Source organism: Chionomys nivalis, chromosome 8 (assembly GCF_950005125.1).
Source record: "Chionomys nivalis chromosome 8, mChiNiv1.1, whole genome shotgun sequence".
NCBI lineage: Eukaryota > Metazoa > Chordata > Mammalia > Rodentia > Cricetidae > Chionomys > Chionomys nivalis.
In genome coordinates, this window is record NC_080093.1 from 29183350 (window position 1) to 29211168 (window position 27819).

At 37.0% G+C, this 27819-nt stretch overlaps 1 protein-coding gene across 2 annotated transcripts in view; it reads right to left on the reverse strand.

The window, feature by feature from the left end:
• Positions 1–27819, reverse strand: part of Ric1 (RIC1 homolog, RAB6A GEF complex partner 1) — a 93870-nt gene that overhangs the window by 9993 nt on the left and 56058 nt on the right. Inside the window, exons 5-19 of one of the 2 annotated variants that reach the window (XM_057779187.1) lie at positions 23794–23936; positions 23538–23671; positions 21708–21799; positions 20615–20703; positions 17554–17698; positions 15887–15935; positions 14105–14257; positions 12016–12219; positions 6969–7007; positions 6573–6683; positions 5133–5222; positions 4256–4416; positions 2990–3128; positions 2489–2605; positions 1300–2028 (exon numbers count right to left, since the gene is read on the reverse strand). In XM_057779187.1, the coding sequence (XP_057635170.1) occupies positions 1300–2028; positions 2489–2605; positions 2990–3128; positions 4256–4416; positions 5133–5222; positions 6573–6683; positions 6969–7007; positions 12016–12219; positions 14105–14257; positions 15887–15935; positions 17554–17698; positions 20615–20703; positions 21708–21799; positions 23538–23671; positions 23794–23936 (2395 nt within the window). Of the gene's footprint in view, positions 1–1299; positions 2029–2488; positions 2606–2989; positions 3129–4255; positions 4417–5132; positions 5223–6572; positions 6684–6968; positions 7008–12015; positions 12220–14104; positions 14258–15886; positions 15936–17553; positions 17699–20614; positions 20704–21707; positions 21800–23537; positions 23675–23793; positions 23937–27819 lie in introns of both variants that reach the window. The other variant, XM_057779186.1, reaches the window with a different exon arrangement.

Here is a 27819-nt window from a genome sequence, read left to right on the forward strand (position 1 = left end):
CACCTTCCTAGACCTGGATGGAGGGGGGGAGGACCTTGGACTTTCCCCTGGGCAGGGAACCCCGACTGCTCTTGGGACTGGAGAGGGAGGAGAAGAGGAGTGGGGGGAGGGGGAGAGGGGCGGGAGAAGAGAGAGGGAAATGGGAGGCGAGGAGGAAGTGGGAAAAAAAAATTTTTTCAATAAAAAAAAAAACATTTTCGGGGGTCTCATTACTTTGAGAAAAATGTGTTACAAAGGTTATCAGTGTGGCAATTCTGAGCCTTCTCAGCTGTCCACAGGCAGGCTAAGACTGGATGCTGTGTTAGTTATTCATAATCCTTCCAGTAATTTCACATTGTAAGGGAAAAAAAATCTATTATTGTTGGTAACGAATGTACTAATGTCCAAAGTACCATTTTTCCTACTGTTAATGTTTCTTACATTAAAGTAGTATTTCTAATGGAACGTGCACATCATATATATTAAATATAAGAAAATTTCAGCTGAGAAGACAGTTTAGTGGGTAAATTTCTTACTATGCAAACCTGACAACATGAATTCAGAATCCATGTTAAAAAACAAAACAAAACAAAAAAGGGCTGGAGAGATGGCTCAGTGGTTAAAAGCACTGCCTGCTTGTCTAAAGGTCCTGAGTTCAATTCCCAGCAACCATATGGTGGTTTACAACTATCTGTAATGAGATCTGGTGCCCTCTTCTGGCCTGCAAGCATGAATGTAGGCAGAATACTGTATACACAATAAATAAATAAATCTTTAAAAACAAAACAACAAAAACAAAAAGTCCGACACAGCAGTACATACCTCTGTAGTCTCATGGAGCCCCTACAAATATATGGGGGGAGGAGAGAGGAAACTCTGCAGAAGCACAGAACCCAGCTCTCCTGGCTTGGCTTATGTAGTAATGAAAAGATGATCACACTGTCTCAAACAAGGCTGAAGGCAAGGGTCAATACTAGAGATTCCTTTGACTTTCACATGCACACCAAGGCACGTATATACCTGGGTGTAAGTGTACACACATACACACACCCCTTTATACTTCAGTCTTATTTAAAATTATATTTTGAAATCAATATGTTTTAGGCCTATTTAGGGAAAAATAGCTATAATACTTTTGTAATACTACTTTTATAACATATAAGGAAATGTGGTCATTTGGCAAGCTTCAGTTCTTCAAAATGAAATATATACACAGTAGAGAAAATATGACCATTAACTCATAAACACTACCATAAGACATGCCTTCCTCTCTAAAATTAAGATCACTATTTCTTCTCCCTTTATAAGGAGAACTATTACCTGTAAGATAATAAGGTAAGAAGCAGCTGTATCCAAATCCTGCGCCATCAAACATTCCTCGAATAAGTCCTTGGGGTTTCCAACTGCTGCAAAAAGGTAATTCCACAGAGCATATTCAGTCTTCCTGGCACAGTGCACGACTGTCTGAAGGAAAAGGGGGAACTCGGTGATAAACTTTGCCACGGTGGGAAGCAGGGGGTCGGGAATGGGCTCCCGTGAGGTAGCTTCTTCTTCCAGCACTTCATGGAGCATGAGCTCCAGCACGTGCGGGAAGTAAGGTAGCGCAGCGCAGGACTGAGCCAGGAGCAGTGCTTGCTCTCCAAGGTTCCTGACCAGAAGCTGACGGAGGATATGATGGAGGTAGATCTGAGAGGTTCTCTCCACAACACAGAAAGGGAAGAGCACCTCCAGCTGCTCCCTAGCGCTGTTCCGTGTATACAAAGAATCGTAGAGTAAAGTGTCATTGACAGCACCAAGGACCAATGCGTCTTCAAACAGCACGGCCAGGGGATAAATGTTGATGTGGAAAGGCAGCATGATCCGCTGGGACAAGAAAGAGTGGGGCTTGCGGTGATCCCTTGGAAAGAGGGGGAGCCAAACTTTCATCCCTGCACCACCACAGCTCAGCCAGAGGGCCTCCAGAAGGTGACGTTTTTGCTTATTTGCTCGACAGGTAGTCCAGACATTTTCCACCGACTGGGCTAGTACAACCGGAGGACAAAATGGCAGCTGAAGGAGGAGACACAAGAATTGCTGGGTTTGGATTTCCTATTAAACTTGTAGGTTCTAAGTTCATAGGTACTAGCTTTGTAGACTTTAAGAAGTAGGGTTTTTTTTTGTTGTTGTGTTTTAAGTAGGGACATTTATTTAGAATTAGAGATAATAACAGCAGTAATCTTTCAAAGGATATGCATTGAACTCTAAAAACAAAACCCTTTGAATACCAATCTCTAATGAAACTTACAAATACGCACCTAAGCAGTGGCCTCTGGAAAGTGAGACACTTTCTTATTTTAGGACTTGCCCTTCACTTATCTCTTCTCTTAGTGCAGTTTTAAGATGAATTTTATATTTTACATATTTTCTTAGTTTCTAATTACAACACACTGCTCTGCCCTTACATTCCTCTACTCATAAAGCTTAAGTTCCTAACTTCACAGGGCTGGAAATGCCCTACACTTTTACTCACGAGTTTCCTTTGGTTAGGGTTACTGTCCTTTTCCCGGATTTGAGGGCCTGACCTATCCCTCTGCATCATGATGAGCTGTCCTGCAAGGTTCAGCATTATGCTCTCTGCATCACGAGCCTGAAATTTCAGAAGAGAAACTCATCAATACTAATGTTTAGACATGTTTTTGGCATTTCCTCGCCACCTAGTAAAATGTAAAGGTTAAACAAGCAAACAGCAGTTACTGGGGTTACACTCTGTACAGCCACTCTGCTAGACTCTGTAGGAATATAAGTTTCCTGGCTAATGACCAATGAGCGCAGACCTGAATTATTCTGGAAAAACTAAGAGAACTTCAGAATCTCACAAAAAATTAGGTCATTTCAGTAATCTAGCTGGCATCACTAGGGAAGGTTTAAAAGGATATGGAGAGACTTGGAAGGTCAGGAAGACACATAACAGGAACAAATAAACAGACCCTAATATTGACCTAAGACACTAAAGACTGAAATGCACTGGTACCTGCTGTGGCATTTTCAAGGTGATTCCATTCTCTGTACTCACTGATGTCAGTGTGACAGACACTACCAGGAAAGGGTGAGGAATGTACCGTGACATTGAAACCTCCTGAAGAACCTGAACACTAGCCGAGGTATTCGAGCTGGAAAAAAAGAAAGTTCATAGTTCAACAATGTTCATATATTTTTTCCTCCTTTCAGCTGCTACACACACACACACACACACACACACACACTTTATGTCCACAGCAGACCCAAATGTCTTCTCCCTATTGTCCTCTCCTCCTTAAATATTCTTCCGTCAGTTCCTTGAGAGAGCCAAGGAACATATACAGGAATAAGACAAAAAAGGCAGTAAAGCACTGGAAAGCAGGAAAAACAAAACTACAACACAAATAGAGCCCTGAAAACCAACAGCAGGGAAGAAGTTATATAAATAGAAATACCTTGGGAGTTGCGGTTGGGGGGAACAGGGACAACTATTTGGTTGTGAAATGACAGAAGTTTAACTACTAAAATAGTAATGTCTTCGTTTTTTATCTTTGCACTACTAATCTATCATAGTACTTCAGCAAATACATGATTCATGTCCTTATTAAACAAGTATACTTCTAAGAACAACAACAACAAAAAACAAAACAAAACAAAACAAAAAACCCCCCCAAAAAACCCGAAGGGTCTGGCCTCCATGCTGTATGCTGACTTAATATCAGACTACAGGAAATAAAGCAGGATTTCAACTTTGGTGCTGCAGACAACATCTACGGCTTTCTAAGGATGGATGTTTCCTTAACTTTCTCCAAGTGTCTGAAAAGAAGAATAGTTATTACTATACTAATTACTAATAAATTGTGAAAAACGCATCTAAGATTTATCTCAGCTAAAAGTATATGCCCACCCCAACCCTGGCCAATAACACAGGAAGACAAGCTCAAGCATTTAATACAGGTACTTTTTTCTTCACACTCTCTACATAAATACAACCAAAACTCCTTGCAATGAAACAACATAGGAGGATGGAGAAAGGTTTTTAGAAAACATAATAGAAGCCGGGCGGTGGTGGCGCACGGCCTTTAATCCCAGCACTCGGGAGGCAGAGGCAGGCGGATCTCTGTGAGTTCGAGACCAGCCTGGTCTACAAGAGCTAGTTCCAGGACAGGCTCCAAAACCACAGAGAAACCCTGTCTCGAAAAACCAAAAAAAAAAAAGAAAACATAATAGAGGAAACATAAACAGGAACAAAAATGACTCATGCCATGATAAAACTTACCCATCGAATTTTTTTTCAATACTGTAAAGGCATATTGAACAGTCTGCTCTAAACACTACCACCATGTCTCGGAAGACACTAAGCAGTAATGTTTCCACTGGTGCTTTGGTGACATGAGCAAAGGCATTGTCCAGATTTGATGTTCGTAGGTAGATTCTGAGCTGGAGGAGGGGAGTTATAGACAGACATATATGTGTAACAATGGCTACCAAGAATGTGTGGTATCAGTCATATTTTCATCTGCACATCACCTCCCAACGCCAACTCACTTTAAAGTAATAGGAGTTAAAAGAATTACTAATGACTTGGCAAAAAATGAATAACGTTTTATTTTGGCTAGCTAATTCTTTATAAATAACCAAAGATAATGTGATCAAGAGTAAATGTAATAAATATTATGAAAGCATGTTTCAGATCTGTGTACTCAAGCCTGACTAATGAAACTACCATTTCCTCAAAACCATATAAATTAATAAAGTTCTCCTTAAGAACAGTCATTCTTATATATTTTTTGCTTTTATAATGTTTTATTACCAATCTTTATAGATTACCTACTTGCTAAAAGGTTATCCTTTTTAGGTTTATTTATTTTTTGAGATAGGATATTTATCTCAGAATAGACTTGAACTCAATCCTTCTGTCTCAGTCTTTTGGATGCTATGATATAAAAGGTTATCTTATAAATTCAAATTGTTACCTTAAAAAAGAACATAAATAACTTAAAAAAGTAATACAGTAATTCCACTATTAAAATATGATAAATTATTGGAATAAAATGCTGTCCAGGTTTTAATGGATTATTGTCTATCTGAAATTAAATCCTGCTTAGCTCCAAAATTAAAAATCTATTATTTCTGAGGAGAAAAAAATAAGTTACCTCTTCTTGACGGTCACTTAAGTTATAACATGCAAGGACCATAAAGTCATTCCACCAGGCTAAGCCACCAGTCACAATCATATTTTGCTCCTTAAAAGAAAATTTTAAGATTTACTTTAATTATGTTACCCAAAATTTCAATAAAGTAACAAAATACTCTTAGAAAGCTCAGATTATTTCTGACTCATTCTCTCTTGCCTAAATTATTTCTCCATTATTAATAATGCACCATGTTCTATCTTTAAAAAACAAACATTCCTATAAAGAAATACCTGTGTCATTCACAATACCTCAATACCAGATAGCATCATTAATCCTGCATCTAAAACAACTTCATTTAACTTCTGATTTTATTCTTCATCAGATGAGTGCCTGAATCCTAATCTTTTAGCAAATGATAGTATTAGTGTTATAACTGGATTGATAATAAAATAAAAGCACTTTAAAGTGTTTGGGACACAAAAGACACCTACTTTATTTTTCCTCATTTCTTCCCATTTGACTCTCACAATATCTAACTCTTTATCCCTCTGACCCTCCATGCCACCTCTGTTATACCAATGCACATATCACACAGAATCATCTCTAACTTTGTAGACATTTAGTTTCACCACATCTGATAACTCAATCTTAAAGATAATATTAAACCCTAATCTAAACAATTATTGTTACTAATCTTTTTTTCTTCTTTTCATGTCTATGTTCCTCCTAAATGTAGGTACATGTGTATGGGTGTGGGTGTTGGGCTGTGTGTGCATATGAACAAGGGTTTGATGTCTGAAATCCTCTTTGATGGCTCTTTTACCTTATTCTTTAAGGTAGCATCTCTCAACCAAAGCCAGAGCTGGTGGTAGGACTGGTTTTTCTAGGCTGTTTGTTTCAGGGATCCCTTATGTCTCTCTCTCAAGGATGGCATTGCAGGTAACTTGCCATTTCCGCCCAGGATCTAAATGACCTGTGGGGATTTGAACTGAGATTCCCTTGCTTGTATAGAAATCACAATGGCTAAGTCATCTCCCAGCATTTGTCAATAATCTTGACAAAAAAAAAAAAAGCCAATAATCTCAACTCAACTCAATCTCAAATTATCACCTATTTTATCAAAACTGACTTACTGGCGATAATCAAATGTCATGTCTCTCCCCACTTCTCTGTGCTTTACAGTTGTGCTACATCTTCAGCCTCACTATCTGTTATTCTTTCTTAGGCTCTGTATCTTGAAATGTATTTTTAGATTTTTTTTTCCCGTGGCGCACGCCTTTAATCCCAGCACTTGGGAGGCAGAGGCAGGCGGATCTTTGTGAGTTCGAGACCAGCCTGGTCTACAAGAGCAAGTTCCAGGACAGGCTCCAAAACCACAGAGAAACCCTGTCTCGAAAAAGCAAAAAAAAAAAAACAAAAACAAAAACAAAAACTGATAAAAAAAAAAACAAGACTAACCTGAGTAATGTTTCCAAAAAGTTTCCATTTTTTGGTGAGTAAAGAGTAATGTGCAAACCCAAACTTGCCAGCCACGGCGATGTTCTGTCCGAGTTTATCAATAGCTGAAAACTGTTTTAAAAAAAAATTAAAACCTCTTTCCTACAAATATATATACTTTACTAGGTACAAAAAATACTTAATAAGGCAAAGAAAGTACTAATAAATGTTTGCTCAGTGATTTAAATATAAAATGCTAAGTTAAAAACTCAACTATTGATACCTATATTTGACAAAGTGCAGAGGCAATCCACTAGCAATACACAGCAGATCAAGCACTAAAATTTCTCTCTTAGAAATCCACAAGGGCTTAACTCCCAGAATGGCTACTACAACACCAACAAAATAACAACTCACCCGTATAGGCCAATTGCTTTCTAGATAGGTGCTGGAAATCTAGAGAAAATAACATATCAGTCTGGTGAGACTTAGGAAATATACTTCAACTGGCAGCATTAACTTAGCACAGCATGAAATTCAGCTTCTTGCATAATGTTTAAGGTGCCAAGTAGTGGCTTTAGTAGCAGAGCCCTTGGAATTAAGCATTTGTTTATGAACCTATATTTCACATGTTCTATCTTAATAATTTCAAGATTTTAGACCACACTTCCTCCCTCCACCACAGCGCTGCTTGTTTCTGATATTAAACTCAATACAAACTGACAACAAACGTGTGTGATGGCAGCCAAACTGCAGGCAATAGTTTCTGTCTGCCCATGCAGACCACCCCCAGACCAATGACAGCTTGAGCCAAGAGTTTTGTTTTTTACTGGAAATCTTTATTACTTTTATACTGTGGTGATTAAAAAAGCAATGCATATAAAACCAGTCAATGTAAGAACAAACAAAAATCTGCTGCTTGAGAATGGCAACTGGCTTATTTTTATCTTACCTATTTTCTTTTTATGTTTATTTATTTATTATGTATACAATATTCTGTCTGTGTGTATGCCTGCAGGCCAGAAGAGGGTACCAGACCTCATTACAGATGGTTGTGAGCCACCATGTGGTTGCTGGGAATTGAACTCAGGACCTTTAGAAGAGCAGGCAATGCTCTTAACCGCTGAGCCATCTCTCCAGCCCTATTTTTTTTTTTTATCCTGCTTCTTAAGATGCATCTACAAACCTGTATGGACATGCTTAAGTTACTATTTATTTTTCTCTTAGGCTGCTTAACCTTATCGACCCACAAGCACCTTTATATGATTCAGATATCAAGTCTTCTGAAGCATCAGTGGTAAATACAATTTTCCACGATATCTAGCTTTACCTTCATTTATGGTGTCATTTTATCAGTGCTATGAAACTTTCAAAGTTAGAGAAAATTTTGTGGGTTATTAAGGTGGAGTAAGTTTAACTCTACAGACTCTTCTGTCTCTCCTAACCTACTAATTAGCTTTCCTGAGCAGCTGGAGAAGTGGAGTGTAAATTAACAGAAAAACTGAACAACGGAAGTCTTCTGTTCCTGGAATAAGAAAAGCTTCAATTTATTGAAATTTATTTTAATTTGACTCAAGAAACTGGATATATATTGAAAAACAAATCCAAATCAGAAAGTCACAAATAACCAAATCCTTAAGACTGAGTAAAGATAAAACAGAATCAAGTAACAGCCATCTCCCCAAAGCACTTGCATCACTCCAGATTGTTAACTCATAAAGCACTAGAATGCAGTGACCCAGGACATCAACCTAAAAATATAACTAAATTAATAGATTTCAAGCTCACACAAGAATGTAACAGGTGTACCAGAGAAAGCAGCTCATTACCAATGACACTGGGTAAAATAACTAAAATTCAAAGAAACCTATACTCCCCAAACTTCGATTTTTCACTAATTCCTATGAAATGTGATATGTCAGCTAGCACATCACTGCAAAAGTAATTCCAGCATAAAGGCTCAGTAAAATCTTATCACATTCTAATGCATATCTCTACAAAAAATCTATCCTTTTAAATTTCAAAAGTCTATGACATACTACAAATTACAAATGATGTATTTTCATAACTCAAATATAAGTTGAAATTAATAGGCTTTTTAATTTTGTCTGAATTTATAGAACAAAGTATACATTTTTTTCTTGGTGTCACCTTGTTTGATCTATGTGCCATGTGCACTTTGTCCTGTACACTTAATGCTGTGTATAGAAACAGTGGACAGAAGAGGCAGCTAATAATATTAAACACACTTGCGTCATAAAGCTAGGGCACAGGAGTCATGCCACATCACTGGGAGATGGTGCTAAGGTACAGATCGGAGTATCTCATTATTCTTATCTAAGGGTTTTCCAGTCTCTCCTAAATGGAAACTAACTGCTTTCCTTTTTTCCTGTTAAACTCTGTCTCCAGCCTACACTAGTTTTGTCTAATTAGTGAAACTAAAAGATTCAATTAGATCTTCGCCCAAACCCACATCTTCCATACCTGATAAAACTAGGTGAATGTTAGCAAATCACTTATACACAAAATAGCCTTTATAATCCCAGCACTTGGGAGGCAGAGGCAGGTGGATCTCTGTGAGTTCGACAGGCTCCAAAACCACAGAGAAACCCTGTCTCGAAAAACCAAAAAAAAAAAAAAAAAAAAAAAAAAAAAATAGCCTTTATAATTCACTACCGACCTCTCAATGAAGTGCCTGATATTTACTTCCCACATTTTGTGACAGATAATCTTTCAAAATAGTTATAGCCAGGTTAAATCAATATCCTTAGAACACTAATAAAGACCTTTTAGAGACCAAAGTTTACATTATACAAAACACTGAACATTAGAAGGAACACAGCCACAAACTAAAAGGCTTTTGTTTTTTAATTTCACATTGTGTTCCAGTACTTTATAAATTTGTAACTCAGAAAACTAAATTAAAAAAAAATACATCGAAAAAGGCACTGTCTATTCTGTCAGCTACTAACTTTGCTTCTAACGTGTGTATGCATTTGGTTTGATTAGAGACATATAACAAAACCTTCTAATCTAGAAGTTAAGTTGTACAAAACAGAAGGCTTGAACAAAACAAAAAAAAATAGTTTAGTATTCCAGACAATGAACAGAAAGTACAGAATTAGCTGGAGCTTATTTGATGTACTCTAAATTATATAGTAAACACACAAAATAGAAATCATACAAACAAATCAACTTTAACGGAGAATGTGTTCTTATCCTACAAGAGAGGATAAGTGGAAAGGGGAATGAAACCATGCCCCTAGTTTCTCCAAGGAGTCCACATGGGTGGCTAAGAAGCTTAGAAGGCAAAGCTTTAGCACTATATAAACACTACCCAGAAAGATCACTGTCACTCTGCATTCAACTGCCAAGCTCCAGTGTTAGCAGGCAAAGAGCAAGGCAACTCTAATAAAAAAAAAAAAAAAAAAAAAGAAAAAGAAAAAAAGGCCACAAAGGCAAATTATAAGTTTCAGTACAAGGTCAATGGTATTTATATGATTCAACATTCAGTACCTAGCTTTTTAAAGCACATTAGTTTTTTTATACTTTAATGTAGGCTGTTTCAAGGCCAGGTTGACCAGTACTCCTTTGTGTGATGCTCGGTGAGTCATGTTAACTTCCTGAGCTTTGGTTTCCTCATGTACAGATCCAGTCGGGCTACATGACCTCTAAAATTCCTCCAGCTCTAAAAATTCTATGAAATTTAAAAATTGAAATTCTAAAATGTCTTGGGAGCACAACTGTGACATTTTTATTTATATTAGTTTTTAAAAGGTTTTTGTTGTTGTTGTTGTTTTTCCCTCATTTCCTCATCAGTGTTTATAAGGAATAAAGTTTTGGCATTTTTACCATTCTTTTTTTGTGAACTACTTGTTTACCTTTATGGTAAATAAATTAATCATTTAACAAATATTTTACCAAAACTATCTTGTCTTTATTCAAAACTGAAAGAACAGAATGAATGAGGAAATGAAGAGGCCTAGGTAAATCCACACTTGGAAATCTCATCTGCAGACATGAGCTGGCAATCAGAGGCCAAGGATCCTGCGGCTGCCTGCAGTTCTGAAGTCAGCGCTATGTGCTTACTCAGTGGAATGCTTCATGGATGCTAAGAATCACTGAATTTTTGAGCTGGAAGGAAATTCAATTTTGTTATTGCCTGACGGATTTTTTAGTTACAGACCTACCTTCTTTGATCCTCTGCTCTACTTGGCTCTCTGGTAACACAGACCTGGCTAGGCAGAACTGGCATTGATGCTAGGTCAGTGTAGAATGAATAGTTCAAAGTATGGGGAAATGAAAATAGCAGAGAAATGGCTATAGGAGAGAAGGGAGCAGTGGAAAAATTTAGTCAAGGAAGTAGCTGATGCAGTTTTATATTTAAAAATTGTTACTAATTATAAAATGGTATGTACATTGTTTGATTCCATGAGTTTATTGATGTATGTTAAATACATTTTCTTTTAGTGCACACTATAAGTCAACTGTAGGAACTACTCCTCCTTTAACCCTTCATAGAGTGATCATTTTTCTGTCTTTTAATTATCTTCATTCAAAATCAACTGAAAATTACATGAGAGCTGAAGAAAACTAGTAAGATATAAGCAGAGAAAAGGTAAAGAATTATGGAAATAGAGATTGATTAAAAGAAGCTAGTGTGGTGGTGTATGTGGATGGTCCCAGCATTCGGGAGGCCGAGACAAGAGAATCGTGAATTCCAGACCAACTACACAGCAAGATCCTATTGCAAAAGGAAAGAAAAGGAAAAATAAAAAATAAGAAATAAACTGACTAAAAGAAACGAATCTAAGAATAGGCTCTGATATGTTTTAGTATGAAAAGAAGAAAGAAAATGTTTAGGACTTTGAAAGTATGCATACAAATTTCTTTCAAGAAATTTCAATTTACTCACTGTACCAAATTAATCTTAACTGGCATAAAAATCAGAATTAATCCATATCAAATATCAACCTGTCAGAAGCTAAAAGAACTTGCTAGCTTAAATGTGGTGTCAGGATGATGCCATAATTTGGAAAAACATCAAATAATAATAAAATTATGAACATTAAGTTTCTCAAATGTCCAAAAGCTTGCAATTTGGGTCTATTGTTAAGTGATTAACCACTATAAACTATAAAGTCAGCTCTACTGGGTACTAGTCAAATCACTACTTTCCATGCAATGGATATTCTTTAGGCTATGCAAATTCATAGAGCTAGATTAAGCAACACAGAGGCTCAATGTAAAATAAAATTATCTTCACTGAGGGGAAAAGAAATAAACTTCTAGTTCTTGATCCTATTAATGATGAGGATATACTCCATATCAAATGGAAAGGAAAAAAGGCAAGGAAAAACATTTTAAAAAAAAAGCATTAAGAGAGATACAGCAATAAAAATAATTAAAAACTGGTCTCAAGTGCTAATATTACCAATGAATGAGTCAGTAAATGAACACTGACCTGGACAACATGCCAATGTCGATGTCCAAGTAAAGTGCTTAACCCCTGAGACTCCAGACCTCCATCTGCAAACGGGTTCTTTCCCCGACTGGGCAAATGATCAGCGCGTGCTGAAGAACTCTTCGAATTCTGGGTTTGTGAGGCTTCTCCACAGTTCAAGTATAAGCGATCTTCTCCCTGAAGCAACACTTGTTCTTGGTTACTCTAGACAGAGAAAGAAGGGCAAAAGGGAAAACAAATAAAAATACCAGGATTAGGTAGGGACAATTAAGTAAAATGCTGTTTTAATTTTATTGTTGAACATGTACCATATCACAATATTGATTTTCTTCAGATGACAGAATCAATATTTTAGTGATTTTTAGTGTTAATGAGATTTTTGCAGTGTTTTCCTAATGCCCAGGCTTACAAATGTTTGAACAGTACCTTTCATTAGCAATCCTAAATGTTGATACTCTGAGAACTACACCTGAAAAACTACATGTAAGTACACATTGTTTACAATTGACTGTGTTATTCTATGGATATTCAGACAAATGCAACAGCTTCTGATTTTAATTAATTAAGCCCTGATTTTCAATTAGAGGGCCAGAGTTCTCAAGGTGGGAAGACTTCTTATATATAATCAAGGGTACTTTGTTTTGCGTAAGAGTGTGTATGGTGTATGTATACATGTGTTTCCATGTACGTACATTCCTGTGGTGATCCAAGGTTGACTTCAGGTCTCTTCCTCAAGAGCTCTTCTCCACCTTATACGCTGAAGCAAGATCTCTTGGTGAACCCAATTTTACTTTAACTAGCCTGCCTGCTCTTGAGTCTCCATCCCTATCTCCTCCCTGCTGGATTACAGACAGGCTGACATGTCCACCTGGCTTTTATGTAGGTTCTGGCGATTCAAAATCCACTCCTCATTTACCCACTCACTGAGCCATCTCCCCAGTCTGTGGAGGAGCACGAAATATACTTTATCCTTATTTTTTTTTTGGGGGGGGGAGGTGTATCCTTAATTTTCAACTACAGTATAGAGTTCTGAGATCTGGGTTATTTTCACATTAATTTTTAATGTGTTGTAAATTTTAAGTAACTGGTTATACCAAACATTTTAAAAAAGCTATTAATAATAATTACTGAAATATGCACTCATAGCATATAACTGTAGCATATTAAAATATGTAATCACATAATATATATTAATTCAGAGAAATAAACATAAAAAGTTTATATTGCATTTTGAAATATTTATTACAAGTATTGCAAAATATTTATATTGTTATTTGGGGCAATGTTTTCCAAAGCAGGCTTTTAGACATTTTCTTCAAAGACTTTCTTAAAATTTACAGCTGAATAAGGAATATTGCTTTTTAAATTACAACTACATTTTTGTGCCAGATGTGATGACAACCTAAGTCCTGGCATCCTAACCTACTCTTTGTTTTAAAGCCTTTATTTCATGTATGAAAACAGATTTTTTTGTGTGTGTGGTATGTGTGTGATTATATGCTCGCATGTGGAAGTCAAGTAAAAGTCTTCCTCAATCACTGTCCACCTTATGTTTTGACACAAGGTCCATCACCGAACCTGCAGCTGAGAGCTGAAATTACAGGCGCACACTGCCATGCTCAGCTCAGGGCCTCTTGCATTGAGTGAAGCAAACATTTTACCAACTAAGCCACCCCCCAGCCAACTACAATGTTTTATGGGTTTTTTGTTTGCTTGTTTGTTTTTTAAATCCTGTGGAGTCTCTAGTAACATTTTCAAGTAGTATGTAAATGGAAACACTTTGGATAATCTTACCAGATAAAGACTAAGTTATTCAAGTTATCTTACATATAAATACTGCTTCTTTAGGACTGCTTGTGGCACTTTTTAAAAAAAAATAAAATGAAAAAATTCAAAACATGCTCAAAAAATGTTCAGATTATGGCAAAAATTTTATAGAAATACATGAACCACAGAAAGTATACAAGGAAGGTATAGTTAATTTAGGAATATATTCAAATCATTAAAAAGGGTCTAAAATTCTGTTAAAAGGCACTAAAAAAACCAAACCAAACCAAACAAACAACCCCTCACAGTTTTAATTACTTACCATACAAGGGTTTACAGTGAGTACACTCTTGATGAACTGAAATAGCAAAATGCTGGGCTGTTTAACTATACTCCTGAGGTCTGACTCAATTTCAGTGTGCTGAGAACCAAATCCACTGATTACCCATAAGTGATAGCCTTCTGCACCCCAGCTCTTGAAGAAATAAGAGAAAAAAAGTCAAAGCAACAAAAAGTTATTTTTATCTTATTTATAATAACTTCAGTTAAATATTGAAACCATGAAAAATATCAGAGACAAGAATCACACCCAGGGCTACAAAGGTCAAAGCGCTAGGTGTGGAATTATGAGAAGCTGCATTTGACCCCAGAACCTGCATAATGGTGGAAAGAACTAACTGTAAAGTTGTCCTCTGGTATTCACATGGTAGCACGCCCACATATACAGACATCCTGCACACAGACACACAAAATAAATTATAAAAAAATCAAAACCAATGATTCTTAGCTGTCAAGTACACCTTATCTATGTCTAGAGGAAACCACCACCATTGCCCTCTACTTAGAATGATAAGACACTAACTCACGTTCTCAGCTTCAATTTCAGGGTTCCAATTCTAAAAATCCTTTTATAACATCTCAGTTTAATTTACCTGCTTCTCAAGTACAAAGAAATTCTTCCAGAAGACAGCTCTGTATGACCAGAAGCTCAGTGAAGAAGCATTTACCACAGATGCAGCTTTGGAGACAGCAGAGAGCACTGGATTGGAAGCTGTGACACTGGTGTTTTCATTCCAGCCTGACCTTTGGTCACAACCTATCTGGTTCCTCTAGATAAAGATTTCTTTGGTTGTGAAGTGTACAGTAAAAAGATTTAAATGTATTTCTCCAAGCCCACTCAGAATTAATATTCTATAACTAGGTTCCATCATAGTATTTTTCAAGATAGTAATTTATCTTTAATCCAAAAAATGGTGAGGGTCAGACTGCTGCAAATTGTTAAAAGCTTAATAATTGTTTATTTCCTATGTGTATATGTAGAGTGTGTGTACAGGTACACATGGAGGCAAGAGGCAATCTTTGATGTCCTATTCTTTTGCTTTCTCTTTATTCCTTTGAGTCAGGGTTTCTTTGAACCTGGAGCTAACTAAATGCTTGGATCTTCAGTTTGTGGATAAAATACCAACTTAGTGAACCTCTGATAATAACACTTGATGCATGACATTCAAAGGCGCTGGCTAGTAGTTTCAGAAATATTATACTGAAAACTTACAATTGTGTGCCTATATATTAGGTATGCGAAGGTGTGTACATGTGCATGTTCATATGTGTAAGTCAGAAGATGTCATTCATTCAGAAGCCATCTACCTTATTTTTTGAAACAAAATCACTCCAGTGGCAAGGGGATTATAAGGTCAAGGCTGGTCCTGGCCTATATAGTTTGAGGCTAAATGTTGGTTATATAGCAAGAAGCCCCATCTTTTTTCTTTCTTTCCTTTCTTTATTCTTTTTTTTTTCTGAGACAGGGTTTCTCTGTAGCTTTGGAGCCTATGCTAGAACTAGCTCTTGTAGACCAGGCTGGCCTTGAACTCACAAAGATCTGCCTGCTTCTGCTTCCCAAGTGCTAGGATTAAAGGTGTATAATACCATCATCTAATAAACCTCATCTTAAACACACAAATTAATAAACTTCACCAAAAATGAACTATAGGAAAAAATCTGCAGAGATAAAAATGTTTTCTGATTTTATGAATTCACTGTGAGGAAAAGAGAAAAAGCAATGAGTTTTATAGGCTATACCTGTTTGTAAGTAGAAAGTACTTACCATAGAATGGATCTTAAGGGGCTCTTTTTTGGTACCATCAGACCTGTAACTGAAACAGAACAGAAACTTCTCTTGATCATCTTCCAATTACACACAACACAGATACCACTTAGCTTCAGCTTAAAAACAAACAAAAAAATGAATTTGCTCCTTTAAAACGGAAATACATAATAATGGATGAAAATGAAACACTCATGCATTATTACATATTTCTATTTTACGGAGCCCCTGATTCTGCATCCTGAATGCTGGGATTAAAGGTGTGTGCTATACTACCAAGATCAGCAGTCCATCTTAAATTTTAACATGAGGTCATATACACAACTGAGCTCAAAAAAGGAAGTGTATTTCCCCTAGTGTTTGGTCTCAGTAAGTAATTTTATTGAATCAACTGTCAGTTTAGAAGGGTAAATGTTTGGAGAATTAACATATACTCAACAAATTAAATCTGAATTTCACAAAATGTTTTCGTATAAGGATAAAATAAGAATGGGTGGACTAGAGATCATGTTAAGTGAAATATAAACAAACTCAGAGAGATTATCCCATTTTCTCTCATATGCAGAATCTATATATAGGACATGATAGTAAGGGGAGACTATGATGGTGTAATAGTGGTCCTGGAAGAAAGAAGAGAAGGGGAAATGAGAGAAGGCAATGGGTGTTAATGCATCTAAAACTTGTATCTTTCTGTAAACTCAAAGAATTCTTGTAAGTTCCATGAAGCTAAGATTTACCTCAAGCAGCTCAGATGCATCCCTACCTTCCTAAGTAGCCTAAGCCAGGATCCCCCCCTTTCCCTGATCTTGACACCCAATTTCCTTAATTACCAGGACCTTAAAAAAAATTTTTTTTTTCCTAAACTTAACCTTGTCCTCTGCTCTGCCAATATCTTGCCAGGTTCAAGAGGCACCAGATGGTTCCACATAACCTGGCCAGCAGTGAGACAATCAGCTACCCTAGGATGTGACTAAAACCCCAGCTTTCTCAGTCCCCCCCAAAGATGGTCAATGCCCATAAATCATCAGGAAGCAGTTTTGAGAACCTGGTGGCCCCATCCCTGTCCCACTTGCTATCCCTTTTAATTTCCTCACCTTTTTATAATAAGAAAAATATGGAAATGCTAGGATTCAGGCATTATGCGGGCCCCTGTCACCTGGCAGGATGCATTCAGGCAGAATGTTGGCCAGGCAAGGGTCCTTTCCAAGTCTGTATGCAAGTGCAAAAGGTCTCTTTAAGAGACAAGCTCCACCCATTCTCAGTCCCTTCCCACTGTTCTTCTGAAGAGGCAAGCTGGTCTCTGCTTCTCTCTCTCTCCTCTTTTTTTTATGTTCTCTTTCCCTTAATAAAAAACCCCTCCATGTGAGTTCTGTCACATGGCATCAAATACTGCATGTTTCTATGTGTTCAGTCTAGATTTAAATACAAATACATGGTGTGAAGGAAGAGGAAGCTATTTGGTGAAAAGAAGGGAAAACACGGGCGAAGTGCATTGACATCTACATGTGAAAACGTACACACTAAGCCCTACTGTTTTGTATGCTACTAAAAAATGTCTTAAGGGTGAGTTTTTTCTTCAAGGTAGCTCTATGCACTGCATTTCTGAATATATGAGCTGCTCGGAAAACAATGGGTTATTTATCTAAAGTTTCTCTTTGTTCACTTACGCAAAGTCTCCTCCAAGTGTACAAATCAGTTGGGCTCCAAACACACTCCATAGAGAAAGACCTCCATATTCCCAGGTTACTATTACAGCACTATTGTCAGGAGACCATCTAATCAATTTAACAGCTCCTGTTTTGTTCCAAATGTCTGTGAAAAGATAGTAAGAAGGGTTAAAAAGATTGCTCAGAAATACTTAGTACTTTTTACAAGCTGTATGTTCAAATCTGAACAAGCTGAACAGCATGGACTACATGGATTCTAAGATGAGTCCTGTTCATGGAGGGTATTGAAAATAAAGGCACCAGCCTTTGCCTGATCTAATGTGAACGACCTCAGAACGTAGGTGAACTGTGGGAGTGAAGGAGTTTTGCCATGATTATCTTGAATAACTACCACTGTGTAATAATCTTCAAAGCTGTCAGACCAGATTTTGCAAAAGGGGATAAGGTTACAGAAACATTCTCCTCAGAGAAAAATACACATAAGTCCTTTGCATAGTGTGTGTGATAAAAATTAATGCTGGGAGTGAATATCTGTTTTTGTAGTACATCAAATAACATCCATTATAATTCTTCACACGGAAACAAGTATGATATTGAACATCCCAAAATACTGGGACAAAGTTGTTTCCCTTTGAGAATCTATCATTATCATTACACAGCATGTGAGAGTCAGGAGATAAAGTTCAGAGTATTCCCATACGAGGAAAACTAGTAAAGATACATGGTAATGCCAAGATTATACAGGCTGTATCCATGGTACAAAGGAGAAAAAGAGATAAGATGTTATGTAGATGAGCCAGGGAAATTTTCCATAGTTCATCATTACATAGAACAGTAAACCAAAGTCTCATGACAGTCCTTAGTCACATATCAACTCAGTCCTCACTCTTACAATTTGTGTAATTAATGTGGTTGAAAGAAACAAAACGCTTATGTTATACTATCTTATCATCTGTAAATAGCGAAAGTTTGATTTCTTCCTTTTCAATTTGTATCCCCTTGATCTCCTTTTGTTGTCTTATTGCTCTAGCTAGACTTCAAAAACTATGTTGAGTAGATATGGAGAGAGTGGACAGTCTTGTCTTGTTCCTGATTATAGTGGAATCGCTTTGAGTTTCTCTCCATTTAATTTGATGGTGGCTGTTGGCTTGCTGTATGTTGTTTTTTATTATGTTTAGAAATGTTCCTCGTATCCCTGATCTTTTCAAGACCTTTATTACAAAAGGGTGTTGGAGTTTATTGAATGCTTTTTTAGCATCTAATGAGATGATCATATGGCTTCTTTCTTTCAGTTTATTTATATGGTAGATTACATAGATAAATTTTCATATGATGAACCCGACTTGATCATGGTGGATGATTTCTGATGTATTCTTGGATTCGGTTTGCCAGCATTTTATTGATTTTTTTTTTTTTTGGTTTTTTTCGAGACAGGGTTTCTTTGTAGCTTTGGAACCTGTCCTGGAACTCCCTTTGTAGACCAGGCTGGCCTCGAACTCACAGAGATCCACCTGCCTCTGCCTCCCGAGTGCTGGGATTAAAGGTGTGCGCCACCAACGCCCGGCCATTTTATTGATTTTTGCATCAATGTTCATAAGGCAGATTGGCTTGTAATTCTCTTTCTTGAAACTGATGAAAAAGCAACTTGTCCCGGTTTTGCTGTCACACCTCAGATTGTAAGAATTTTACTCTAATATGTAACAAATGCACTTCTAACACAGGAGAGGCATTAGCCTGTGGTTTAAGACATGAGCAGAGAATACAGACTGACATGGCACAGCAGGAAACACAAGGCCCACATGCAGACCCTAAGCAAGGGCCTGTCCTAAAACAAATGAGTCATTTCTTAGATACTGCATGGTGAATTGAATTGAAAATAGGTTTATACTAAAAAAACTAATGTGTGTATGCATGCGTGTGTATAAATGATAGAGAGAGTGAGTGGCTACATTTGCCAATGGAGAAGAGGCTGCCAAGACTTTTAGAGTTGAAGAACCTAAGCTAAGAGAAAGGAACACCAGCTAGTAAAAGTCTTCCATTTGAGTCTACCAGAATAAGATATGAAATAAAATCATAGATTAACTCATACTATGATACTTGAGGATTTACTGCTAAAATCAGGTGTAGAAGACATAGCCAAGAACCCACATACTCCCAAAAACTAAGAAAAAAAGTTTGAAAAAAAAAAAAAAAACTTTAGTTTTAGTTGTAACTAAATGACTTCTATTTTATTATCATTTATTTTTAAGGTTTTGGTTATTTTAATTGTGTTGTTTATAGAACACACTGTGACAGTTCAATACATTCATACACCCTGTGATGATCAAACAAAAGTGGATTCATCTTCACTGTCAGCTTGACTACATCACTGTGGGAACACACCCCTGGGTATATGTGAGGGTGTTTCCAGAAAGGACTCCTTGAGGAGAATGGGTCGTAAGTACCATCCTATCAGCTGGAGGTCTGGACCAAATAAAAATAGCAAATTAAACATCAGAACTCATCTCTTCTACTTCTTGACAACAGGCACAGTGGAGCCAGTGCTGCCTCTCATGTTCCTGCCACCATGCTCTTGTCGTCATGACATGCTGTACCCCTTAAAATGTAAGCCAAAATAAACACTTTTTTTTTAATCAAAAATATTTTATGTGTATGGGTGTTTTGCCTACACGCAATGGACCACTTTCATTTCTGATGCCTGTAGAAACCAGCTGCTGAAATTACAGATTGTTGTGAGCTGCCATTAGGGTGCTGAGAATCAAACCAAGTCCTGGCCAAGAGCAGTTGGTGTTTTTAACTGCTGAGACATCTTTCCAGCCCCCAAATCGTCCTTTCTTAAGTTGCTTTTGTAAGGCATTTTGTCACAGCAATGAGACAAGTAACTAACATATGGGGTATCTCTTCTTATGCCTAATTTATAAGTAAAACTTTACTGCATGTGTAAGGGAGAAACAGTACACAGAGTTCAGTATTCCCCATGGTGTCAGCCATCCACTGCTTGCAGGTGTGGCAGTGTTGGAATGGAACCTCACAGATCAAGAGAGACATTATAGATACTCACCAGGATACTGTTTCGCTGTAAGCTCTAATTTATGAGACAGCAGCATGGCTCCAGTGGTGTTATCTATTGTATAAACTTGCACAGAACCACTGTAAAAACAACACTTTTAGTGAAAAATGACAAAAATGAGTAGAAACAGCATTATCATGGGAATCTATGCTCTAGTGAAAGGTGTACAAAGCAGAAAAACATTTTGTAAATAATTAGTAGTCACCTCATCTGAACAAATGCAGAGATTACAGTCTAGTCATTCCTTTCCACATCCTCTTGAAATCCCTGACATTTTCCAGGAAACACATACACTGTTCACTATACTACTGTATATAACTGCAAATAGTAAAAGCAACCTTAACACATAGCAACATGAGGAAGGAAAACTAAACTGGTATATTTATACAGTACCATATCTATAACATTGAAAGAATGAACTTTAACAATATGTTAATATATGGGCAGCAAATACATGTGTGTGTTCCACACAGACACCCTCCTCTTCAACTTGCTTCAGGAGACAAACATAATTTTGCATACCATGAACATAAATTTTTCCCTTCTTTTTTGCCTCCCCCCCCCCGCACCCATTTTAAAGGAATTTACTAAGACCGATCTATATGTGTTTGTAGGCCAGGCTATAATCAACATCCTCAAATCCTTGATCCTCTCAACCTCCTGAATGCTAGGATCATAAACATGTGTCACAGTGTTCAAGTTTCAATTTTGTTTGAAAACTCTCCATTATATGAATTACAACAAAAAACTGATTTTATATGTGAGCTTTAAAAATATTCACTAAATATAACTACATATTCATATAAGAGAATATAAACACAGATATCCTAAAGGATTAACAATTAAGACTCTAAATTTAAACTTATTCTTTTTTATTTGTATTTCAATTTTCTACAGTTTGAAACACTTTTACAAACTAAAATATTCAACCTTTGAAATCTGTTCTTTACCTTTGTTTCAAAATAATAAAACATCTTTATATTTATACTAAGATGACTGATAATTATGGCAGGCATAACCAAGTCCCTAAGTATGTTAAGATATCTTAAGTTTAACTTAGAGTCAAAGTCCCTATCTATCTTACCTTGCACAACCAAATGCCATAAGTCGGTACTTGTTATTTACTGCTACACATGTTCCATCAATAACATCTTGTGGCCAAACTCCATGAAGTTGCTACAACAAGAAAAACTTAAAGTTTAAAAAGTGTTCCCCTAACATTATTATAGTTCAGATAATTCTCATTCAATAAAGATTCAGTTTAACAAGGTATCATTTGGTTTCACCTGCATAAGGAATCTCTCACAAAGACTATCATCTAAGTATTTTCTCCCAAGAAGCATAAGGTAGTGAATACAAAGAAAAAAATGGAAGGCATTAGCAAATTTTAGAAGTTGAGAAGCACACAAATAGTAAAGAATGCTTAAAATCGCTTACTTTACACTACTGGGTACACAAAATTTCTGGGAATTTGGGTGTCTCTAAAAGAATGGTAGAGGTGGTTCAAAGTCTAGGTAAGAAGACTAGGGTCCTTTCTGAGCACATTCCCATTGTGAATAGCCAACAAAGACCCAACTTCTACCCAATAGAAAACTGAACATTTTTTCTTTGAGAAAAACTGAACATCAAAGAAAAGTCCAAGTTTACACCTTGAACCTGATAGTTTTTAACACTTCCAAAACTCAAATATCAGAGTATCAGGAAAGTCAGGTATACATATCCTCTGGAAGGGACTCGAGAACTCTTTTATAAGGAACCCTGGAGACACAAAGTGGAGAGAGAAAGGCGTAGAATAAAAGAGAAGCGGGGAGAAACTTAAAGATGGGGAGGACCCCCATAAAGATATAACCTAGTTAACAAACCCCACAGTGGAGATCATATAACAAAATCTACCAAAACAAAGAACGATTCATTTTATTTTGGGTCTTGAACAGTAACAAAATCTGCACATTTACTATCTAAAAGTCAAAAAAAATCAACAGCTATTAAAGACTATATAATTAAGAAAGAGACTACTTGGGATGATGATGATGATGAAAAACCAGAAAATACATCTTCGTTAAAGCTGTACAGTAAGGAACCAGTCTGGAGAAGAACTCTAGTCTGGAGTAGTACAGAAAGCTCTAACAGGACTATCCTAACGAAGATTAAACAAACACTAATGATCTAAAGAATGGAGATGATACTTTCATATTGGCAGTCAGGTTGGGGTTAAGTGGTAAATATACAAAGAATAAGTTAGTGGAGGGTGAGGTGACAACTCAGTGAAATGCTATGCAAGCGTGAGGACCTCAGTTTGACCCCTAGAACCTGTGTAAAAAGCCAGGTTTGGTTGTTATGTACTGGAACCCCAGTGCTGGAGGTGAAGACTGGTAGGTCTCTAAGACTCGTTGGCCAGGTCTAGACCAATGAGAGACTCTGTTTCAAAAAGTAAGATTAGCAGTGACTGAGAATGTCAGCCTAGGTTGTTCTCTGGTCTCTACAAGCACACACACCCTGCCTATATACAAACATACATGTGTACATAATTAAGCAAAGGCACACACATACATACAGAGTAAACATAAAGAACAAAAGAATTATTAACTCCCAGTGGAACTAAAAATCTGCAGAAAAGGAAAACCTAATCATTAACATATTTTATAGTTTGGTATCAACACAACTCACATACTGTCTAACATGTAAACAATGGCTAGTAACTTCATTAAAACAATTACTTTCTTGGAAAGATGAAAAGATTATGACTGTGTTGGGATTGGAGAAGACTGAAGCAAATAGTGATTTTCTGCAGGATAAAGCCCCATAACTGACTTATAGTTTAAATAAACATTATACAAACTAAGAGAACATAGGATTTGCTAACAAAGTAAAATTAATAAGCAAAATAAAATAATACAAAACACACAATCCATACCTCTGCAGTAAATCTACTGGACACTGGTGTAATAAATCCAACTTTACCATCATTAAACACAACAGCAAATCCATCAAGTGTGGCACAGTATTCCATATCTTTAATGTGCACATCTGCAAAGCCGAGGAATGAGCCTACTGAAGAAAAATACGGAAATAGAGTAGGGTTATAATAAACTATTATTTTATATATTTGGGTAGTACTTCCATATGTTGTATATTAAGTTGGTTCTACCTCACACAGAAAGTATAACTACCTCTAGATGACTGAAGATCTACTGAAAATGGTACTGTAGAAAGATTGATGGCTTTTCTTCCATTTGTCATTCCTTCCCAGTGAATTAGATGAAGAAGTCCATCAGAAGTTGCCACAAGGAGATCTTCCAGCACAGACTGCAAACTGGGGAGAAGCAAGCAACTTAAGTCAGCATACTGGGAAAGCAATGAGTATAAATGATTAACTGCTTTCAAAAAATGCTTTCTGCAAGCCAGGTATGGTGGCACACACCTCTAATTCCAGCATTTAAGAGGCAGAGGGCAGGTGGATCTCTATGGGTTCAAGGCCAGTCTGGCCAGAGTTACACAGTAAGACCCTGTTTCAGAAAGAAAGGAAGAAGATAGAAAAGGGGGATGGGTGGGAGGGAGGGAGAGAAAGCAGGCACGCAAATAGGCAGGAAGGAGAAACACAGACAGACCAGAGAGACAGACAGACAGAGTGAGCTTCTGCAAGCAAGGCTGAACATCTGTAAGGTAATAAAACTTCAAACTCTTAAGTTTGAAGCCCGCCTGGTCTACGCTGCGTAAACTCCAGGACAGTCAGGAACTACACAGTGAGACTGCCACCTAAAACAAAATAACAGAAACAAAACAAAAATGACAACATTTTTAACTTTAGAAAAGCAGATCATTAAATCCTTGCAGAGCACCACCTGTGTATAATTTTATTATAATTTTAATATAGATTAAAAACTTGAAATACAGAGGCAACAAATTCAAGAAGAATAATGAATTGGTGTGATGTGACTGAGGACACTGAATAAAAATAGATGTAACCAACCAAAGGGTGACAAACTGAAACCACAGATGTACATGTAACAAACAATTCTCTAGCACTGCCTAATAAAAATTTTCAAAAATAGGAATTCTTTATGTGTACAATCTGATAACAGTAGCCACATGTAGTGACAATATACCTGAAAATAGAGCACATAATCTCTACATTGTAATAAACAAAGCTGCAATAACTGACCAGATATACAGATAGGAAAATATGAACCAGAGGAAGAAGAAAAGTTCATCAGTATAAATAGACTATTATACAATCCCAATGTTGAATTAACACACAGTGACTTAAAACAATTGTGATATAAATGACAAACGATCTATATGAGGGCTGAGAAGATAGCACAGTTGGTAATGCTTGCCTCCTTGATATGGGAGAGCAGTCTGGGTAAAGTCAGGGTCATGCAATTGCCTGCCTGCCCCTCACCCTCTGCCACGCTCTCCCCTGGGAAGGTCAGATTTTGTTCTGTGACACAAGTGTGAGGATCCGAGCTGAGATCCTGTACACACCTAAAATGCACAGGTGTGGCAGCATGTATATCCGTTATCCCAGTGCTAGCAGTGTGAGATGTAGACATAGGTGGATTTCTGAAGTCTGCTGACCAGAAGTTTAAGCAAATGGTCGAACTCCAGGCTCAGTGAGTGACCCTATCTCAAAATAATATGATGGAGGACAACTGGGGAAGCACCAGATGTCAATCTCTTCTTCTCTTTCTCCACCCTGCCACACATCACAAATCTACATGAAAATGTAGACAGAAGTTTCTGTCCCCCTGCCCCGGTCCCACAGTCGTTCAGTCCCAAAGAAACACACAAGGCTTATATTAATCATAAACTGTTTGGCCTATTAGCTCAGGCTTATTATTAACTAGCTCTTCTAACTTAAATTAATCCATAATTATTATCTATAGTTAGCCATGTGGCTTGGTAACTTTTCTCAGTGAGGCATTTCATCTTGCTTTCTCTGCGTCTGACTGGTGACTCATAACAGAAAAGCAAAGCAGTCAGGCCACTATAGAAGTCTTACCTGTACCAAGGCTGGGTGACCACAGACAAAACAGACTAAGTATAGAGAGCCTCTCTCTTCTCCCATTTTATATTCCCTTTAGTGCTAGGATTAAAAGTGTATGACTCTCTAGTACTAGGATTAAAGGTGTGAGGCACCACCACCTGGATTTATTTCTTCATTGATCTTGGTTAGCCCAGGGTGGACTTGAACTCACAGAGATCCATTTGCCTCTTAATCCTGGGATTAAAGGTGTGTGCCACCACTGCTTGACCTCTAGTGGTTTAGCTTTGACCTTCTCATCTTTAGGCAAACTTTATTTATTAAAAACATAAATAAAATATCACTATATGAAAAGATAAGAAATACCATTCACCTCATTCAATTAAAAGTAAACAAACTTGTTCAACAATGGCTAATGTCAGTTGATAAAGTAATGAATACTTCTCCAAAAAGTTGAAAAACGGCTCTTGTCCCAAACCACCCAACTGCCACTATCATTTAATTTTTAGAACAAATGTCAAGCCCAACAAATTTGGTCTTTTCATGCCACACTGGTTCTTAAGATATTCTGAGTATTATTCTCAGTTGTAAGTGCATACTAAAGACACATAAACACACTATGTTCTGAGTCAGACTACTGCACCATTGGCTCCACAGATTATTCAGGATTCAAGCATAGATATTTTTCAATTTAGGATACTGAGTTCTAAATGATTTTATTAATATGATTAGTAAGGAATATGATGCATTTAATCACATACTGTCACATGTAACAAAGTAAAATAGTGTTTCTGATAACCAATTATTACAACTCATAATTACAACTTTTTTCTTTTAAACATTCTCTGTATTCAAGTAATAACAAAAGATGGATGTTTAGTATTAATCTTTATTTAATCAAAAATAAAAGGTAACAGTATTTTTACTCATATAAGCATCATTATAACCACTATCTCCAGTTTTAATTGATTACACTGGTTGTGATAGTAGAAAATAACTGATTAGTCTTTCAGTGTCTTCTCTTTCATTTTACAAATGTATAGATAATTTCCAAGAAGTATATATTAGACCAGCTAATAGTTTTGCTTGAAATATAATTCTTTCTTTGAAAGTTTGAGAGAAATCTGAGACAAACTCCCAACCACCTACTAAATTTGCAGAATCTACTCTTACACACGTGAAAGTCATTGTCTTGGTTGGGGTTTCTATTGCTGTGAAGAAACATTATAACCAAAAGGAAAGCTGGGGAGGACATGGTTTATTTGGCTTATACTTCCTTATCACAGTTCATCATCGAAGGAAGTCATGACAGAAACTCAAACAGGGTAGGAACCTGAAGGCAGGGACTAGTGCAGAGGTCATGGAGGGGTGCTGCTTACTACTGGCTTGCTCCCCATGGCTCGCTCACCCTGCTTTCTTATAGAACCCAGGACCACCGGCCCAGAAATGGCACCATCCACAATGGGCTATGTTCCCCCACATCAATCACTAATTAAGAAAATATCTTATAGGCTTGCCTACAATTCAATCTTATGGAAGCATTTTCTTAATAAAGGCTCTCTTCTCTCAGATGACTTTAATTTGTGTCAAGTTGACATAAAACTATCCAGTACAGTCGTCACACAGTACAGCCACACACAATTCCTCCCTCTTTCCCTTGGTGGGCCTTGAGCATGGTGAAAACAGCTACACTTCCAGTCCCAGAAATTCTTTTTGCAAAGGCTCTTTTTCTACTCTATTTCCAGATGTTACATGGCTTTACCACCAGGTGGAGGCATAAAACCAAGTTGGATTGTTATACCTTTTTGGTATACGTTCAAAATTCCTTCTGCATCAAGTAACAGTCTATTAAAATTTACCTTAATAGTGTGTGTGTGTGTGCTTGCACATCCACGTATACACATGTGAGGACTAAGCTGTGCACTGCTCTATCACACTCCACATTACTTCCTTGAGAAAGCATCTTTCACTGAACTGGCACAAGGCGAGCATTTGGCAATCCCTAACAATTCTGTCTGCCCACCACAGCACTAGAGTTATAGGCCTGTGTGTGACTACACCTATTTTTATGTGGGTGTTGAATATTTGAACTTAGGCCTCATGTTTATGCAGCAAGCATTCTTACCCACTGAGCCATCTCAAGTCATATTCTTGAAAGAGCTTTCATCTTGAGCAAATAAAATCTGAACTGACCAGTAATCTTTGATTAACA